This window comes from Girardinichthys multiradiatus, chromosome Y (genome assembly GCF_021462225.1).
Source record: "Girardinichthys multiradiatus isolate DD_20200921_A chromosome Y, DD_fGirMul_XY1, whole genome shotgun sequence".
Lineage (NCBI taxonomy): Eukaryota > Metazoa > Chordata > Actinopteri > Cyprinodontiformes > Goodeidae > Girardinichthys > Girardinichthys multiradiatus.
The window spans coordinates 40,274,787-40,296,373 of NC_061818.1; the positions used below are offsets into that span (position 1 = coordinate 40,274,787).

The 21,587-nt window shown below is 42.0% G+C and overlaps 1 protein-coding gene across 1 annotated transcript; it reads left to right on the forward strand.

The window, feature by feature from the left end:
• Positions 1-9,527: 9,527 nt before the first annotated feature.
• Positions 9,528-14,565, forward strand: LOC124865073 (nucleoside diphosphate kinase B-like). The gene is made up of 5 exons (XM_047360086.1): positions 9,528-9,685; positions 11,495-11,625; positions 12,356-12,457; positions 13,516-13,628; positions 14,316-14,565. Exons 2-5 carry the CDS (start codon positions 11,509-11,511, stop codon positions 14,431-14,433), a joined length of 450 nt encoding a protein of 149 aa, XP_047216042.1. The 5' UTR covers positions 9,528-9,685; positions 11,495-11,508; the 3' UTR covers positions 14,434-14,565.
• The last annotated feature ends 7,022 nt before the right edge of the window (positions 14,566-21,587 follow it).

Sequence of the window (21,587 nt, forward strand, 5' to 3'; positions counted from 1 at the left end):
GCGACAAGGAAAACAGCCATCATTTCATTTCACCGCACACTGAGATTCCATGTTTTTAGTAAAGGACTCAGTGACGGGTCGGTCCTGATGCTGGGACTGATCCGGGCTTCATATCTGCTGCCATATTCTGCTCCAAGTTCAGGTAGTCAGCTGCACCTCAGCTTCACTGCTTCCTCAGCAATGATGCATTCACTGACGGTTCCTGCGTCGGACTCATGGACGCCGACAGAGGTGTTTGCAGGAGTTCCAACCTACCTGATTGAATGGATCAGAAAGAGTAGATGCTGGTTTTCTACCGAATAACACCTGATGACTGTAACACAGAGACTGTGTCTCCAAAAGATGATGATGATCCTTAAACATCTCACAGTGTTTGAGGAGGGTCACATGATCCAGATCGGGTTCAACTTAAAGGATCAGTCTGTGGTTTTTTTCTGGGTTCAAGATGAGAAGATCAAAACTTGATAAACCTCCATCTGATTCGTTCCATCTGAAGTAAAAACTCAGGAATGGTCCTTTAAGAGAGCTTGATTCTTTAACTGGATTGGTTGGACCTCCAGCCAATCAGCCGTGTTAATGAGAGGACATCACTCCACAGAGGTGGTCAAATTCCTTCTCTCTACAAAGGACCCGCCTACCCCTGCACAGTGCTGGCCTCCCACTGGTCAGTTCTGACGGGTTCTGGCGGGCCCAAGGCAATAAACTAAGGCGACGGGAAGCGGCGCCGACTGGTCAAAGCACTTTTTTGTCAAACCTCAGGGCTCAGAGACACACAGAGGTTCTGTTTACTCCTTCTTCAATAGAGTTCTGTTCAGTTCAGTCAAATTGTGTTTGGATTGCTTGGTTCTGTATTTGTATAGCTCATCACGCTGCTATCATATTTACTCCAGTTATAGAAATCTAAAGAGTTGTTGTTTTGATCACCACCAGAGCTGAGGACGGGACGGACCAGTCGGGTTGACATGAAGGCTGATCCGTCTTTTCCTCCCTGCAGAAAACCAGAACTACAAGGAAAACAGAAGATCATACACTATTTCGCCAAAAGTATATGTCTGTCTACTTCACCTTCAAGAAGGTTGAGGTCAGGACTCTGTGGAGCTTAGTCAAGTCCTCACTTGCAGCCATGGAAGTGATTGGACCACCAGAACTCATTGACTTGGTGCTGGAACCCAAAACCTTTGGTTATATAGTGTATGTTGATGTAGGACAATGAGAACAGGAATAGAAGCAGCTATGATGGATGGATGGTTGGATGGATGGATGGATGGATGGATGGATGGACGGATGGACGGTTGGATGGATGGATGGATGGATGGATGGACGGACGGACGGACGGATGGATGGATGGATGGATGGATGGATGGTTGGATGGATGGATGGACGGTTGGATGGATGGATGGACGGTTGGATGGATGGATGGATGGATGGACGGACGGACGGACGGATGGATGGATGGATGGATGGTTGGATGGATGGATGGACGGTTGGATGGATGGACGGTTGGATGGATGGATGGATGGACGGACGGATGGATGGATGGTTGGATGGATGGATGGACGGTTGGATGGATGGACGGTTGGATGGATGGACGGACGGACGGACGGATGGATGGACGGACGGACGGACGGATGGATGGATGGTTGGATGGACGGTTGGATGGATGGATGGATGGACGGACGGATGGATGGACGGACGGACGGATGGATGGATGGTTGGATGGATGGATGGACGGTTGGATGGATGGATGGATGGACGGACGGATGGATGGATGGATGGTTGGATGGATGGATGGACGGTTGGATGGATGGACGGTTGGATGGATGGATGGATGGATGGTTGGATGGATGGATGGACGGTTGGATGGATGGACGGTTGGATGGATGGATGGATGGATGGACGGACGGATGGATGGTTGGATGGATGGATGGACGGACGGATGGATGGACGGACGGACGGACGGATGGATGGACGGACGGACGGACGGATGGATGGATGGTTGGATGGACGGTTGGATGGATGGATGGACGGACGGACGGATGGATGGACGGACGGACGGACGGATGGATGGATGGTTGGATGGACGGTTGGATGGATGGATGGACGGACGGTTGGATGGATGGATGGACGGACGGATGGATGGATGGATGGTCGGTCGGTCTCAGCTCTGGTGGTCAGTGAGATCTTTTTATTCTCCATCTGTACCATAACATCCAGTTTGTTCTTGTTCAGAAGCTCGGTTCTACTGGTTGGAGCCAGAAAGGTTCAGGACCATTAATGGCTGATTTTTCTGGTTCAGTGATTCTCGTTTACAGAAATTTGTTAAAAGTAGGAACGAGGTTGGAACCTGGTATTTTGCTGCCATTAACGGAATATTGAGAGTCCAGAAATGAAATTGAGTAAAATTCCAGTTTGGAACATTATCCATGAACTGATATCAGCTGATTCTGAACAGAAGAAAACCGATCTGATTGGACCTTTTATCCAACACAGAGCCAGGAGTTTATTCCATCAAGAAAACAAGTTGGAGAGCCTCTGGAACCTTTCCAGCTTTCCAAAAACGAACCTCGATACCTAGAACCCAGATCAGCCAGAGGACAGATTTCTGAGTCCTAAACCCTGGAACTTTATTACAAATAACAAACCCAAATATCTTTAAAAGGAACCTGCATCTCACGTCCCAAAAAGTTCCTAACTGCAATTATTTAAAAATAAAATGATTAAATAAAGCCGGCAGGAATTCAGGTTGGAATTTCCAACATCCTGATCCTGAAAAAGAAATCCAGAGTGGGACCGAAACTTTGATCAGCGGTTACAAAACCACAAATTAATTTTATTTAATTTTCTGCTACATGTTGGTTTTCAAAACAAAAGAAACAAAGCAGGAATTTAGTTAACATTTTGAGACTAAACCATTAAATGAGAAGATAAAACTATGATGATCTCCAAAGTTTAAACTGGATTTCGTCATTTCGAATTAAATTTGTTTCCAAAATAAAGTCAGATTTAATAAATAATCAACATGAATCTAAATTTAAACTTTCAAAATAAAAGCTTTTCTCTGCTGGAACTTTGTTCCGGTTTTGTTCATGAAGTTTACCACCAGGATGTTTAAGTCCCGAAACCGCTTTCCTGCTGAGATCCTGGGCTCTGTGATCCATATCAAAGGTCTTGTTGAAGCGTTTTCATGGTGGTCAGGTCGGGTCCAGAAACCCAGTTAAGGTGGATCGACACCAGTCAGCCGACGGCTCTCAGGACCACTTTCAGGCGCTGATCGTTGTGGATCCTAGTCGAGTTCTGAGCAGCTGATGTCCTGAATCTTTGATTCTGTGTGGATCCAGTTCCGACCCCACAGGTTCTGGTCTAAGGATCAATCATTGCCTCGGCCCAGAACTGTGATGGGATCCAGAACTTTGGCGCAGCAGACGGTCTCCTTTAATACGAGGCTGCCTCAGTGTTGCTGGTCTGAAAACACTAAAAACTGTAAATATCTGAAGTGTGTAAATAAAAACTAACAAGATTCTATTTTATGTATGAATGGAGGGAGAGCAGCGCCACCTCTAGGAGAAAACTTTCATTTGGTGTCTTTTATTTGCAAAACTCAGAAAGTTTAAGAAGACGATGAAACAGAGTAATTATTAAAATGAATATATGACTTTATGAAATGTACAGAAATCTTTTTAGTTTGATTGTTCAGTTGTTTTCTATCTAAACTTTGGTTCTGTTCGGTTTTTATTTGTACAGAAGTTGTTGTTTACATGGAAACCAGTCCTTTTTTCTGTGAGCAATGTGATTGGAGCAGACGTTTGGCAGGGGGCGGGGCCTCAAGGTTCAAAGTCTTTGATTTTAATTTACAATAAAACATTCAAAAATAACTTGAACCTTGGATCATAGACTTCAAATGATTCAAAGGACAAATGTGATCATTTTAAAAATCATTTAGTAATTTAGTAAAACCCAACAGAATTTCAAGGTACTTTATTTTGAGGCTTCTCGTAACTTTGGACTTTCAGGGTTTCTCTCCCAGAACTCACAAGGTTCTTTCCTGGAAGTGCCAGAAATTACTCCGAAAATTTCAAAAGGTTCCCTGCAAGTTCCTGGAAAGTAGACCTGGAGGTACCTGGAACTTATTATGGAACTTCCTGAAAAGCAATCTGTCAAATTCAGAGATTTCAATGAAAGTTATGAGAGAAGCTGGAATAATGTGTTGAACTTTTCATTTGATGCATTGAGCTGTAATTTTAGGCAGAAAAAGTTCAACAAACCTTAAAGAATTCAACATTTCTAATTTTTAGTTGGGAAGCTTTTGGTTTGCAAAGGTTTTTTAATTTGACAAAGAAGAATCTGAGTTGGGATTTAAAATAATGAATCGTAATTTGGATTTAATTCAGATTTCTCATGGGAAAACTCTTCATTTTTGTCATAATTTTAAAATCGGATTTAATCAAATAAAAAAAGACCAGAATGAGAAACTGACAGCAATATTCTAATGAGTTTGATTGATTTTTTTGTGTCAAATAAACAAAAACTTAAAATAATAATAATTGTAATTTTTTTCAAGATTTCCTGCAAAAACAAATCTTTTACAAGCAGTTGTCATTAATATGATTGAAATAATTTATTTGTGATTTTTATGCCAAAGTTTTACATTGTGTCAGCTAACGTTTTCTTACAAATTTTCATATTTTGACGTCACTTCCTGTTTTCTCATTCTTTAAACATGATGTTAAAAAGATTCAATTTTGGATTAATTTGATAAAAATGTCGCAAATTTAGCAGATTTTTTTACACTGCGTTCAGAAAGTGGACCTTCGATGCCGATGAAGAGCTTGAGGACCCACCTCCTGCACACGTCTGCTCCCTCTGATGTCTCACAACAAACACTGAAATAAAATCTGGAGACAAAACAAGAACAAGCCTCAGTTTGTTGTTTGTGTTGACCTGAAGGTGTTTCAGTCTGTCGGCAGGTGGCGCCATCAACAAACATCTACAACCGGTCTGAGAAGACCACCAACCTACTGCAGAAAAGCAATGCAAGTTTTTAGAGAACATTTCAGTAGGAATTCAAAGTGCTGTACGTGAAAAGGAGACATAATAGGAAGAGTACATTACAGTGGCATAAAGGTAATTAAATAATTAACGAACACAAATAATTAAAGATAATAAAAATTCAAAGGAGATGATAAAGATAAAAAATTTATGATAAAATTATTAAGAAAATGAAAGGAAAGTTGGACTGAAAACCTAACTAATAAAGTGTAGATGGCCCAGTCAAAGGCCGCTCTAAACAAGTTTTTAATCTTGATTTAAAGTAATTTAGGGTTTTTACAGTTTTCTGGCAGTTTATTCCAGATTAGTGGAGCATAAGAACTAAAAGCTGCTCCATGTTTGGTTCTGGTTCTGGTTCTACAGAGTAGATTTGAGCCAGAAGACCTGAGAGGTCTGGGTGGTTGATACACTGACAACAAGTCTGTAATGTATTTTGGTGCTAAGCCATTCAGTGATTTATAGACTAACAGAAGTATTTTAAAGTCTATTCTCTGAGCTACAGGGAACCAGTTTAGGGACTTTAGAACCGGGCCGATGTGCTCCACTTTCTTAGTTCTAGTGAGGACGCGGGCAGCAGCGTTCCGGATCAACTGCAGCTGTCTGATCCACTTTTTAGGCAGACCTGTGAAGACACCGTTGCAGTAATCAATTCTACTAAAGATGAACGCATGAATTAGTTTTTCAAGGTCCTGCTGAGACATTAGTCCTTTAATCCTGGAGATGTTCTTTAGGTGATAGAAGGCCAACCTTGTTACTGTCTTTATGTTCCTCTGAAGGTTCAGGTCTGAGTCCATCACTACACCCAGGTTTCCATCCTGACTGGTGGTTTCTAGCTGTATTAACTGAAGCTGTGTGCTAACTTTTAAACGCTCTTCCTTTGGTCCAAAGATTATTACTTCAGTTTTGTTTTAGTTAAGAAGATTTTAAAGCTGCAAGAGGAAAATATTCCCCGAGATAAAAACACATTTATTTCGATTAAATTCCAGGATTCGGGACTGGAATATTCCTGGGAACAACTCAGTGTTTTTGGAAATTGAGACAGTTTGAAAATCAGACCTGAATGTCCAGGTTAAAGCAGAACAAATAAAAGGCTAAACTGAAGAGAGAAAGAAAGATGCATCTATGAGGAGCTGATGTGAATAAAATTGCTGAGGCCCGGCTCTCCTGCAGGATGTACGTGTTTCCTGCTTTACTGAGCCGTTAACTGGGTCACATCAGGACAGTAAGGAGGGACACAAACTGACAACAAAAAACCCAAGAGAAACCTGAGAGCTCTGCAGGCAGAAGAGCTCAGATTCCTGCAGGAATGGGATCAGTCAGGACGAGGTGTGTGTGGGTTGATGTGACCTGATTGGACCCCCCCTCTGCAGGGCTGCAGAGTGGACAGAACCTCACCCATCCCCCCCTCCCCAAGTGGATGCTGCTTTCCATGCCTGATAAGGAGAAGGTTTATATTTAGGGAGAAATTTGGGGGAAGGGTGAAGGACTGTTATATTTAACAGGTGAAGGAGGAGAGCAGCGCCCCCTTCTCCTCATTAGGGGCTAGATCAGAACCAACATAAAATCAGTCTTGCACGTCACTCTGAAATTCTGGTTCTGCTCACATTTTATTCTGCAGCTTTAGGTTCTGATCAACCCAGCTGCTTGGGTTTTCAGTTATTCTTCTCTGCTGCACATGGAGTCATCACCATGGCGACAAGGAGCCTTGAACTATGTGTAGTGTAGTGTTTACACTGCTGACAAACTCGAAACCCTGTTAACATGTTTAATAATTTTAACTTTTATTTTATTTGCATTTGTATTTCATTTAGTTTTTATTTATTTTAACTATTTAATTTTTTTTTTTTTATATATATACAGGTCCTTCTCAAAATATTAGCATATTGTGATAAAGTTCATTATTTTCCATAATGTAATGATGAAAATTTAACATTCATATATTTTAGATTCATTGCACACTAACTGAAATATTTCAGGTCTTTTATTGTCTTAATACGGATGATTTTGGCATACAGCTCATGAAAACCCAAAATTCCTATCTCACAAAATTAGTATATTTCATCCGACCAATAAAAGAAAAGTGTTTTTAATACAAAAAACGTCAACCTTCAAATAATCATGTACAGTTATGCACTCAATACTTGGTCAGGAATCCTTTTGCAGAAATGACTGCTTCAATGCGGCGTGGCATGGAGGCAATCAGCCTGTGGCACTGCTGAGGTCTTATGGAGGCCCAGGATGCTTCGATAGCGGCCTTTAGCTCATCCAGAGTGTTGGGTCTTGAGTCTCTCAACGTTCTCTTCACAATATCCCACAGATTCTCTATGGGGTTCAGGTCAGGAGAGTTGGCAGGCCAATTGAGCACAGTGATACCATGGTCAGTAAACCATTTACCAGTGGTTTTGGCACTGTGAGCAGGTGCCAGGTCGTGCTGAAAAATGAAATCTTCATCTCCATAAAGCTTTTCAGCAGATGGAAACATGAAGTGCTCCAAAATCTCCTGATAGCTAGCTGCATTGACCCTGCCCTTGATAAAACACAGTGGACCAACACCAGCAGCTGACACGGCACCCCAGACCATCACTGACTGTGGGTACTTGACACTGGACTTCTGGCATTTTGGCATTTCCTTCTCCCCAGTCTTCCTCCAGACTCTGGCACCTTGATTTCCGAATGACATGCAGAATTTGCTTTCATCCGAAAAAAAGTACTTTGGACCACTGAGCAACAGTCCAGTGCTGCTTCTCTGTAGCCCAGGTCAGGCGCTTCTGCCGCTGTTTCTGGTTCAAAAGTGGCTTGACCTGGGGAATGCGGCACCTGTAGCCCATTTTCTGCACACGCCTGTGCACGGTGGCTCTGGATGTTTCTACTCCAGACTCAGTCCACTGCTTCCGCAGGTCCCCCAAGGTCTGGAATCGGCCCTTCTCCACAATCTTCCTCAGGGTCCTGTCACCTCTTCTCGTTGTGCAGCGTTTTCTGCCACACTTTTTCCTTCCCACAGACTTCCCACTGAGGTGCCTTGATACAGCACTCTGGGAACAGCCTATTCGTTCAGAAATGTCTTTCTGTGTCTTACCCTCTTGCTTGAGGGTGTCAATAGTGGCCTTCTGGACAGCAGTCAGGTCGGCAGTCTTACCCATGATTGGGGTTTTGAGTGATGAACCAGGCTGGGAGTTTTAAAGGCCTCAGGAATCTTTTGCAGGTGTTTAGAGTTAACTTGTTGATTCAGATGATTAGGTTCATAGCTCGTTTAGAGACCCTTTTAATCATATGCTAATTTTGTGAGATAGGAATTTTGGGTTTTCATGAGCTGTATGCCAAAATCATCCGTATTAAGACAATAAAAGACCTGAAATATTTCAGTTAGTGTGCAATGAATCTAAAATATATGAATGTTAAATTTTCATCATGACATTATGGAAAATAATGAACTTTATCACAATATGCTAATATTTTGAGAAGGACCAGTATATTTCTCAGAAACAATTTCCAATGCTTGGACCTCATCTAGTCTCAGCCCGGTACCAGTCTTGGCCCGGTTCTAGTCTCTGCCCCTCCAGGTCCACCATCCTTAGTTCCAATGGTTTAAAGTCCTTTTAATAAGAAAGTTCTGCAACATCCCTCCAATATATGAAGTAGGGAGTAATGCAGCGATGCTCCTCCAACACCTGTTGCTGCACACTGTCAGCCAGCTGGCTAAAAGAAGCTGCCACACTTTTCCCTTAAATTCACTTGTTTGGGAATATTTTCAGTCACAAGCAGCTCCATCTATTACATGAAGGTAATCTTGCTGTGAGCAGCATGTTGGTTCCCAGCTCACTGGCAGCTTTACTGGAGCAGACTGCCTGACTAATTAACCAACAAAAAGCAATAATATTCTGAGCAAAAACCACAGAACAAATATGTAAAACTCCATAAGCAACCTGATTAGAACTGTAATGATCCATATTTTAGGAGCTACAGGGATCATTTCTGTTTTACATACATTCATGGATCCTGTTTGACATTTAAATATCATGAAACTATGATGTTTTAAACCATGAAGTGATGCAAATGTCAAATCAGAACTCAAAAGTATTTAGCTACAGAGAGAGTTTCTGAAAGTTTACACAATTTAAATTAGGAGCTTTATGATTTAAAAGGCGTTTTTACTCTGAACCAGTTTCTGCTTGAAGACTGCTGTTTACATCTTTATTTTTAAGACCAGTCTTGTCTGAAATTAAAGTAAATTATAAAGTTATGCCCCTTTTAAGGACAGATTAAAAAGTTAACAGTAGTTTTTATTAAAAAGGTCAGATATTAATCAAATTAAAACTTTCATATTTCCATATTTTATCAAAAGGGAATATTTGTTTCTGTAGAATAATTGTTTCTTCTGACCATCTTTAATTTTGTGTTTGCAGCTTTTGACAACAGGTTCTAAAACAGTCCCGTCAGCGACTGACAAACATGCACAAATGAGCGATCAGTCAGCGGCTCCCACAGATTCGGAACCGAGCCCATAAACTGACCCCACCCATAGTCCCTCCCTCAGTGAATCCTTCATATATAGCTGCTGTTTGGCTCTTGGGCCTCGGTGTCGCATCCCAAGCCGCCGGCAACTCAACTTCACAAGTTCTCCTCAAGTACCAGAACTCAGGTAGATATCAGACTCAGCATGAAGCTCTGGCGGTTCTGCAGCACCTTGTAATGAACAGCTATATTCTGACATTTCAGCTGGAACCAGACAGCTGCATCCTGCAGCTGCTGATGACCATCTGAGCTCCTTCTTTATTCTGCAGCTTCATCTGAGTCACATCAGTCACAGCTACTGATTTTACTCTCTGCATGAAGTGTTTTAAAGCAGCTGATGTCGAGTGTTTCCTCACAGTTTATCCAAAAGAAGCTATTAACTGTTTTGCATGTTTCTAGATCGTTATTTGGACCATTTTAGTACAGAGCTGGAGATGGTTCTGCAGGCTGGTCGGACAGAGAAAACATAAGACAACATTAGTGTGGCCCTTTGTTTCTGAAGAATCTCAGAACGTTCTAGTCCATGTTTGAGGTCCAACATGCATGATTTCATTGATTCTTTTTAAGAGTTTTTTTATTTTATTTGAAATTATTCAGCAAACTTTTCAGAGATCTCCAAAGTCAGATCCTGGAGCAGAAGATATATTGGTTCTAACTGGATGTTTCTCATGGAGTTTCAGTTAGGGCTCTTCATCGTTCTCCCTGTGCAGCTGCTCTCGGGTCAAATCAGCAGCTGCTAAACGCTGCAAAAGGAAGTTTGGCATAAATTATGGGATTTATTTTATGACAGATGCAGAAGTCTTGATAATTAAAGTACCCTGATACATCTTCCAATAGCCATTCACAAACAAGCTTTTAGTTTGAGAAATATTGGATCACTGACCTTCAGGCTGCGGTTCTGCAGCTTCTAGACGTGTTTCTGCTCCAACAAACCAGGTTCAACTGGTTGCATTATCTCTTCAGCCAGCTGCCAACAAAGCAGGAAAACATCTTAGACATGCAGGACCACACCCCAGCAGACCGATACCAGCAAGGCCTGCTCTAGACCATACCAGGGTCCTTACAGAATCAGTGGGTTTAAAAGTGGACCTGATCAAAGGTGCCTTTGAAACTATGAAATGAAGCTAAATTTAGATGCTAAAAAGCTGTGAAACAGTCCTAAAATAAAAACACCTTCAGAGAGCAGAAGTTTCAGGAGTTCTGAAGTTAACCGATATTAAAGCCCAAACAGCTGCCCAGTCATAGTTTTCTACCAGAAAACTCAAATCTTTCTCCCGCCTGGAACATGTCCTGTTCTGCTCAGTTTCCGATTTCATCTGGAAATGGACTGAAGGGTCAGCAGAACACAAACTGAGATCCTAATAATACTCCAGCAGGAGGTTAAACTGGGAGCATCTCCTGCTGACCCTCAGCTGCTGTCGGTGTGACGCCATCAAATACCAGCAGCTGTAAAATTAGCAGCAGAGACAGAACCTGAAAATGTCCAGAAAACCGGATTGTGTTTCTGATGAGGATGAATTCAAATCAGCTAAAGGGTTTTAGTTCCAGCCTGGATGGAGGGATGGTACAGGATGGAGGAGCAGGATATTTGCCAAAACATTTTACAGACAAAATGAACAGAAACATGAGAACAATCTTCTCATTTTATTCCAGAGTGTAGAAATTATCACGTGTTTTTGCGCTTAACGGTCTTCACTGGCTGTTAATCCAATAAAATGTTGATAGTGGGCAGAGCCAGATCAGTCCAGATGAATCTGTTAGATTCTGAAAGGAGAAGACAATTAAGTTTCAGTTTGATCATCTAGGGACTGACCACAGGAGAAAAGGTTTACACTGATTATGTTCTGTTTTCAACAAAGTGTGGAGGGTCAACCAAGATCCTCACTCACATGAAGGTTTTTAAACATGAATAAATGAAATGAATGTTTCTCTGCAGCCTCCTCAGCAGATATGGAGCAGACCTTCATCGCTGTGAAGCCTGATGGCGTCCAGAGAGGACTGTGTGGTGAGATCATCAAGCGCTTCGAGCACAGAGGTTTCAAGCTGGTCGCTGCCAAGTTTGTGCAGGTAACAGGAAGTGACTCCATGATGGAACAAAAACTCAAACTGAACCCAGATGAGGAATCAGTGACAGAAAACTGGGTCCACCTGCTGATCCAGGAGCTTGTAGAACCTCCTCCAGCAGTGGATTTCTGTCTGACTTGGTGTGTCTCTCACATCGTTGTGGAGGAATTTTGGTCCACTCGTCCTTCTGTCCTTGCATGACTGTTGGACAGATCACCACCATGCTTGACAGTTGGGGTTCTGCTGATCTGCTGTGTTTGGGTTTCCCCAAACATTGTTCTGCCCATCATAACGTCCCTAGTTTAGGCTCCTCTGTCCAGACGACATTGTTCCAGAAGTTTTGTCCTTCATTTAGATGCAGCTTAGGGTACATAAGTAAAGCTAGCTTTTTCTAACTGTATGACCTTTAACCTGCCAACTGAGATCTCTGAGGTCATTGCTGATGCCTTTCCACCCTGACATTGTGTTAATACACATCTGTCAGCTCCAGAGCAGCAACCAGTCAGACGTTTTGTTTTTTGGAGGTGCTTACACTGATTATGATTGGTTAATTAATGCATCAGATCAGTTTCAGCTGCTACTTTCTGTCTCATATCATGTGGGATCACCAGGGGTGTACTTAGTTTTTTCACACAGTTTCCACAGTCGGGTTCTGTTTTTATGAAATAACTTGCAGCATGGTATGATGTAATGTTATCTTTTTGTGCTAATCATCTTCTGACTCTGTTCCCAGGCCTCTGAAGACCACATGAAGAAGCACTACCTTGACCTGAAGGACATGCCTTTCTACGCAGGACTCTGCAAATACATGTCCTCCGGACCAGTCTTCGCCATGGTAACACAAACAGAAACACTGCTGCCTTCTCTGCAGACCGCTTTTTTCCATTGCGTCAGCAACCTCTTCACACCTGCTGGTCTTCAAGGCCTCAGCTGCGTTAATCCCATCAAACCTTCAGCAGGAAGTTCTGCTCAGTCACAGCGGACACCCAGGACTCTGTTTCTGCAGCCGCCTTGATTCATGGCTGCATTAATGAGAACACTCATGTCTCCAAAGTGTCCCAGCTGTCAGCAGCAGGCGCTAGTAAAAACAGTCATGGAGGTAGCGTCACCTGGGGTTTTAATCTAGCTGAGTGGGGTCTGCTGCCGTGAAGACTTAATTCCAGATAATGCGTGTTTTTATCCTTATTTATGCTTTAGGACAATTTATGGCAAAGCTTTAGGACATGAGACAAATGGAAGAAAGACAAAGACAGATTAAACACCAGCAAGTCCAACCAACCCAGAGTAGAAACTATAATTATGGATAAAAAACTGGACAGAAAGGGGGGTTTGATTTTCTTCAGGTTTCTAGAGATTCTTTCAATGATCATAAACGTACAGAACGCAGACGGGAAGGTAAGATATTTAGTTTTTATTAAAAGAAATCTTGATAGGTTCTCCAGATCCCACTGATATAAAAACAATCCATCATCATAACACCTCCACCACCTTGCCTCCCTGTACTGAGGCTAAGAATGGTGTTAAATGTTCCAGAAAACACTTGTTTTCTCATGTCATGATACCTCCACCACCGTGCTTACTTGTTGGGATCCTGTTTGGGATCAGTTTTTGCCATATGGTTTCTTAGACTTTTTCAAACATATAAATAATCACCCCAGAAAACACATTAGAGCTCTTTGAAAAGTCCGGAATAACAGAAAGAAATAAAGTAAAATCAAGAAGAAGTGAAGTTTAGAGACAAAAAACTTACACAGAGACATCTTCACATCACTGTTCCTGCAGATGTACCTGCCTGCTGGGGAAAGGAAGTTGAGTCAAGCTGCAGCTCCTAAGTCTGAACATCTAAAGAGCTGTGAGCCTCAGCAGGTGACAAATATTTCATGTGTGTTTCAGGTTTGGGAGGGTCAGAACATTGTGAAGCTGGCCAGGATGATGTTGGGTGAGACCAACCCCGCTGACTCCAAGCCTGGCAGCATCCGTGGAGACCTGTGCATCAACATTGGCAGGTGAGGAAACCATAGCAACGCAGTGCTGCATCATAATGCACCAGAAGACGACTGCCAAGCTTCAGCTTTACTGATGCATCAAGAACATTAGAGCAAATGTAAACGTGAGAAAGACTAAAACTTTAAAACGTGATAATTGAAGTCTAAGATAGGGGTTAAAAACCAGAACAAAAGTTGCATAAAAAAGCAAAGACTAAAATATAATATTAAAATATTAAAGCCGATTTCAAAAGGTACATAAAAAAATCAGAAATTCTAAAATAATTATTTTATCAAAATTTATCTTTTAATGAAAGACAAAACCCAGTTGTTACTGTTAGCAGCAGAACATTTTTGCATTTAGAAATAAAAAACATACATCATTCATTCTAAAAACAGAAACATTTTATGAATGAAATATAAAAAAGCAACAGCTTGTTGCAATATAGTCCAAATTATCAGCTAAAGCAGAGCTGCTGTTAATGAGGTGCTGATCCAGGCCGACCCGGAGTTAAAAGAAAATTCTTCAATTAATTTAAATTATCAATAAAAATGCAACAAAAATCTATTCATGCAAAATATTTAGTTTGAGTCAAAAAACTCAAACTGCAATTATTTTTTAAAATAAACTACAATACTATAAAATAAACTACGAGACGAGAAATCTGTAAAAATAAATTACTGATCTGGGCCTGATTGTCTCCTCAGAAACATCATCCATGGCAGCGACACCCTGGATAACGCCAAGCTGGAGGTCGGTCTTTGGTTCAAGCCTGAGGAGTTCGTCAAATGGACCCCCTGCGCTCAGACCTTCCTGTATGAGTAAATCCCACCCGCCTGGAGCTGCGCCCACCTGTCTGTTAACCCCGCCCACTCTACAGTCGATCCTCTGCCTTGGTCTTCATCAGTCCCATCAAACATGCAGCACTGATCAATAAAGTCTCATGTTAACCACTGAGTGTGTCTGAGTGTCTACGTTCTGGAGGAGCATCATGCAGATGATCTCAGCTTCATGATGCTTCAGACATTAAATAATCTATCAACACAGACATGGTGGAAATAAACCATGAAACCCCTTTAACCTTTGACCTGAACCTGAACTTCATGAACACAGACGAATATTTTCCAATATTTATCCAGAAAACTGTCTGCTTACCTGCCCTGACAGGATCATCCAGCTTCAGCTGAACATCTCTGTTTCTAGCCTCATAAAACTAAAAGGCAGAAAAAGAAATGACCAAACATGAAGATAAATACTTTAATATTAAAGTGCATCAATTCAAACATTAATAAACCCAACTACAACAAAACACACAGAATACCTGTTGGTTGTCCCTGAAGGTGTGCAGCAGCGCCACCCAGAGGCATCAAGACAAAGTGCTCTGAAGGGACAAGGGGCTTGTCCCTTCCAGAAAGAGCTCAGTTCATTCAAATGGACCCATGGTCTCTGAGCAGACTTTCACCTTGCTGTGTGGATGGTTCTGGTCCATAAACGACAGCCCACTGAACCAGCATGTAAGAGGAAACGTTAAGAGACTCGATAAAAAAGCCACAGAAATAACATGAGATGCTTAAAAGAAGAAGACCTCAGCAGCAGGTAGAGCCTTTCTCCACCTTTGATCATTGGTTCCCTGCTGGTGGGTTTGGTGCCTATCTCTAGGAGACTTTTGGGTGACAGGCAGGGTCCGCCATGGACAGGTCACCAGTCCATTGCAGTACAACACCTAGACGCTCAGGAAAGATCCACACACACACCCCTGAGGACAATCTGATGAAACAGTCATGTTTTTGGACTGTGGAAGAAAGCTGGAGTACCCAGAGAATCCACACATGCACTGGAAGAACATGCAACCTCCATGCAGAAAGAGCTGAGGCTGAGATTCAAACCCAGGACCTTCTTGATGCAAAGCAACAGTGCTACCACCTGCACCACTAAGCAGCCTTATGCGTCAACAAAAACCAGTACATCTACAGTGTGTCATGTTTCATAGTGCCCATCCTCCCAGTGTTTGGAACAGCACTGGTCCATCATTCGCTTGTTTCCGGGGCTGTTTGGACCCTCAGTGTAGGTCCTAGATCATTGGGGTATGCTGAGCTCAGCATCTGTTCCTAAACTGGTTCCTAATTCTGAACTGGTTCCTGAATAGAACCAGATTTCATATTATCGGGTCAGTTTCTGAATATATGAGCTTGAAATCTTTAGGACAGAAAGAGATGCATAACTCAAGAGATGAGTGGAAAATAACTTATTTTAAACTGGATCCGACCACAGTGCAGCACCAGCCTTTTAAACATAACAGCCATGGTTCCAGCAAGTGAAATACAAATGATGACACTGATGACAAACATGTTAAACACGTACAGCAAAGCTTCACCTCGTTTGCATAACTCTGATCATCTCAAGACTTGAGTCCAGTTTTCCAGCTGGCTGGTATCCAGAACATTGAGGATCCGGTGTCGGCATGTAGTGCAGGAAGCTGTTTTTAGAAGGGGGTGTACACGTTTCTGGCAGAAAGTCAGTCATGCTGAGGATGCTGAAACATCTCAGACAGATCCATCAGCTGAATCCTAGCCTCTAACATCAGGGAAACGCATCAGGCTCTGATCCAGGTCCAGATGAACCGTTGATGGGCTGAAACAACTTTCCTTTTACAAGCTGATAAAACCAGGACAGAAACAGACTTGAAACACATTCAACTGACTTTTATCCATATATGTCAACTCTGACCTGGAGGTCAGAGTTAGGAAGGAAGAACATTTTTTGTCCTGGCTCATTCTACTACCTGAGAAGTCGGGGCTGATCCAGTATCCATCCTCATCTTTGGCTTATTTTTCAAAAAATGAAAAACGCTAAAGCAGACTTCATTTGGTCACATGCAGGCCAGTGATCGGGATATTAAGGCTCTGATTTACAAGGAGCTGGAGAGGATGCCAGTGGGAACAACTTTACCAAATGAGGAAGGATAATGTTATCAGTCAATGACCGGAGCATCTTACAGTCAGTAAAAACAGAGAGTCCAGGTCAGAAGATCCTGACGCAGCTAGATGAAGTTAGACAGATGTCACACTATGTGAGAGTGCTTACAGATCCGGAGACTGGTACCTGCCCATGTCCACACATGACAGGTGTGTTTATGAAGTGGCTGCATCATGGTGAGGTCCTCCTGTGGACAACCAGGTCTTTAACCAGTTGAACATGTGTGGGTTCAGGTGAGGGCATCAACCCAAAGCCAGTTCTGATCTGCAGGATCCCCAGGGCCTCTTCCAGGATGTCTGGGCTGACTTGCTGCAGGACATGCTGGAAGACTATAACCAAAGTTCATTCATTCTTTAACTAAATATTCCAGCTCCAATGAAAAACATCTTTTTTATTTAAAGTGGAAAACATCCCAGAACCAGGAGTTTGCTTCAAAGATTAAATGCTCTGTTTTATTTCAGGGTCCATTACATAAAGTCTGTACTGGAGGGACAGAGATCAGGGGGTTGGACAAGAGACCAGGAGATATTAAGGCCCAGCTTGGTCTTGGCTCAGTACCATCTGCACCACCCCGACCCAGTAATAAATCACTCTGTTAGGATCAACTTTCAGTCCAGAAGCCATGCTAAGGAGGAGTCTACTGTGATGATTAATTTAGACAGGGCAATGAGAACTTTTAACCCCGGTTCTGAAACTGAGTAAACAAAGCTGCTATATTCAGAGGTGTGAGGTGAAACCGGGTTCTGTACTTTAGATGTCTTTGGTTTGATCTGTTGTCTACAGACAGATAAAATACCTAAAATAATCTGGGGACAGTAATCCACCAGTTCTGTACAGAACCACCTGGAGATGGCAGGTCCAAACTGTGGTCTTCTGTAGCTCATTGTGGTAGTGCCTGGTTGGACCTCGCGGGTGAAGGCCAAACCTTAAGGTGCTTCCAGGGATAATCCTGGCTGGCTGGAACCAGGCCCCAGCATTCCTGGTCCAAGTGAAGTAACTTGGTCTATTGGTTCTAAAATCATTGTAATGGTTTCCGAGTCAAACTTAGTCTGGTTCTCACTCCGAACCAGTCATCTATGGAAGCCCAGAGTAGGGCAAAACTATCCTGGATAAAAAAAAGATTCAGGTTTCAAGAGACTGATAGGTGGGTTGAAGCAGCATCTGCAGCAATGCGGATGCTGCTTCTCTGTTAAGGTGAAAACAGAACCATCCATCCATGGATGGATGCACCACCAGAGCTGAGGATGGGACGGACCGGTCTGTTTGACACAAAGGTTCATCCGTGTTCATCTCCCTGCAGGTCCGACAAAAACCCAGAAAAACGGGGAAAACATGAGATCATACACTACAGGTGAAAAGATAGATACACTTTCCCACTTAATGAGTCTCTTTATTCTCATGACTATTTACATTGTAGATTCTCACCAAAGGCAACCAAACTATGAATGAACAAACATGGAATTATGTAGTAAACAAAAAGTGTGAAATAACTCTAAACATGTTTATATTTTAGATTCTTCCAAACAGCCTCCCTTTGCTCTGATTACTGCTTTGCTCTCTGGGTATTCTCTCCATGATCTTCATGAGGTGGTCACCTGAAATGGTTTTCCTAAGGGTCTTGAAAAAACTTCCCAGAGGTCCACTGAGAGACGGCCAAACATTAATAATTCAGTCATCACAGCAAAAGGCGGCTACTTTAAGGCATCTAAAATATAAAACATATTTAAAGTCATTTTAGTTTGCTACATAATTCCATTTGTGTTAATTGATGCCTTCAGTGAGAATCTACGTACAATGGAAATAGTCCTAAACATAAAGACAACCATTAAATGAGAAAGACGTTCTAAACCTTTTGACCGGGTAACGAATATCGATGTTTGATGATGAGATGAGAATACAATCATATAAGATGGATGGATGATAAATGGTTGGTTGGATGGATGGATGGATGATAAATGGTTGGTTGGATGGACGGATGATAAATGGTTGGTTGGATGGATGATAAATGGTTGGTTGGATGGATGGATGATAAATGGTTGGTTGGATGGACAGATGATAAATGGTTGGTTGGATGGATGATAAATGGTTGGTTGGATGGATGGATGATAAATGGTTGGTTGGATGGACAGATGATAAATGGTTGGTTGGATGGATGATAAATGGTTGGTTGGATGGATGGATGATAAATGGTTGGTTGGATGGATGATAAATGGTTGGTTGGATGGATGATGGATGGATGGATGATAAATGGTTGGTTGGATGGACGGATGATAAATGGTTGGATCGATGGATGATAGATGGAAGATAAATGGTTGGATGGATGAATGATAAATGGTTGGATGGATGGATGGATGATAAATGGTTGGATGGATGGATGATAAATGGTTGGATGGATGGATGGATGGATGATAAATGGTTGGATGGATGGATGATAAATGGTTGGATGGATGGTTGATAAATGGCTGGATGGATGATAAATGGTTGGATGGATGGTTGATAAATGGTTGGATGGATGGTTGATAAATGGTTGGATGGATGGATGATAAATGGTTGGTTGGATGGACAGATGATAAATGGTTGGTTGGATGGATGATAAATGGTTGGTTGGATGGATGGATGATAAATGGTTGGGTGGATGGATGATAAATGGTTGGTTGGATGGATGGATGATAAATGGTTGGTTGGATGGACAGATGATAAATGGTTGGTTGGATGGATGATAAATGGTTGGTTGGATGGACAGATGATAAATGGTTGGTTGGATGGATGATAAATGGTTGGTTGGATGGATGGATGATAAATGGTTGGTTGGATGGACAGATGATAAATGGTTGGTTGGATGGATGATAAATGGTTGGTTGGATGGATGGATGATAAATGGTTGGTTGGATGGATGATGGATGGATGGATGATAAATGGTTGGTTGGATGGACGGATGATAAATGGTTGGATCGATGGATGATAGATGGAAGATAAATGGTTGGATGGATGAATGATAAATGGTTGGATGGATGATAAATGGTTGGATGGATGGTTGATAAATGGTTGGATGGTTGATAAATGGTTGGATGGATGATAAATGGTTGGATGGATGGATGATAAATAGTTGGATGGATGGATGATAAATGGTTGGATGGATGATAAATGGTTGGATTGATGGATGATAAATGGTTGGATGGATGGATGATAAATGGTTGGATGGATGGATGATAGATGGATGATAAATGGTTGGATGGATGGTTGATAAATGGTTGGATGGATGGATGATAAATGGTTGGATGGATGATAAATGGTTGGATGGATGGTTGATAAATGGTTGGATGGATGGATGATAAATGGTTGGATGGATGGTTGATAAATGGTTGGATGGATGGTTGATAAATGGTTGGATGGATGGTTGATAAATGGTTGGATGGATGGTTGATAAATGGTTGGATGGATGGTTGATAAATGGTTGGATGGATGGTTGATAAATGGTTGGATGGATGGTTGATAAATGGTTGGATGGATGGTTGATAAATGGTTGGATGGTTGAGTAAACTTCATCATTGTGTCTCTTCAAGCAGATGTTCATTAAATAACCGTCACAGTAGATTTTCTATTTTATTGCATAAAGTCATTAATATCACATCTAGATGAAATATTTCTTGACAATCATGCTGCCAGAAAACCGCCCAACGTAGAAAAACCTTCATCAGAACATCGACACACGACTTTAGTCACAGTTACAGTAAATCTGTTATTTTCACACAGATGAGATCAATAAATGTTCACAACAACCAACTGACAACAGATTCATAGAAAATCATTCATTAATTTTCACATTTAACAAAAACCAGACAGCACCCCTCAGTGGTCTGGTGGGAAACCAGTTTGTCTCACAGGAGATAAATGTTTCATGACCTCTTGACCTCAGGAATGTGAATCTGAGGCAGTCTTAGTTCTGAGCACCACTGGATGAGGTTTTATTTCTTACCTTCAGGATCTTTGCTGATTAACAAGCTGAAGAAAATATTTTTGAATTTCTTTGTTAAAAGTCTTTCACACAACAGCTGACATAAGGAGAACCTGTGATTTAATTATGTTTCATATTTCTATTGTTCTTCTATAGGATCTCCTTCACACTGGCTGGACCAGAACCTGGATGGTCTTTGCAGGGTTTTGGACCTTTTTTTCCAGCATTTTTGCTTTTAAATTTATCCCAGGTCCAGTCGTGGTTTTAGATAAAACTTCCCGCCTCCTGAAATGGATCCTAATTTTCTCTAGTTTCACGTTTATTTGGACCAACCCCACTCAGGTCTCTCTCTTAACACAGAAGATCGTTTCTTCCATAAAACCCAAAAAGCCGAACCAAGATTCATCACAGCTTCAAATGGACTCAAACCCAGAACCTGTTTCATAAAAGCAACAGATGCATTAAAGCCAATAAATAAAGCAGCTCGTAGATTTTAATGTTTATCAGCCGACCAGCTTCCTATATTTCAGATCAACAGTTCACCAAGCAGTTCAGTTCCATTCTAAACAAGAAACTCCACTCCATGTATTCCTAGAATCGCTCAGCGGCTCCAGATGAAAAAACCGACCGGACCTCTGACACCAGTACAGTTCTGCCGTTCCCTCTGATTATTCTCAGGGTAGATGAGTTCATCTTGGTCTCCTAAATTAGTCTCTTCAGGTTGATCTACAACCATCCCAGGTTCCTCTGGCTCTGATAGGCAGAGGAACAGAGGTCCAACATCTGCCTCCACACTGGCACCACAAGGATGTCTGGGCAGGTCTTCCGGCCAGCCAGATACGGCACCAGCAGGCGGGGATGTTTGTGGTCATTACAGCCGGTACCGGAATAAAGACCCGGTTTCAGGTTTTAAACGCACCGACAAGACTCTCTGAAGTCATCCTGACATTTCCTGTGGGACCAAACTGCTTTAAAACACAAGAAACTGGTTAAAACCAACATGAGAAAGAGACGAGGAAGACCTTCAGCATCTTCTGCTCATAGAAAA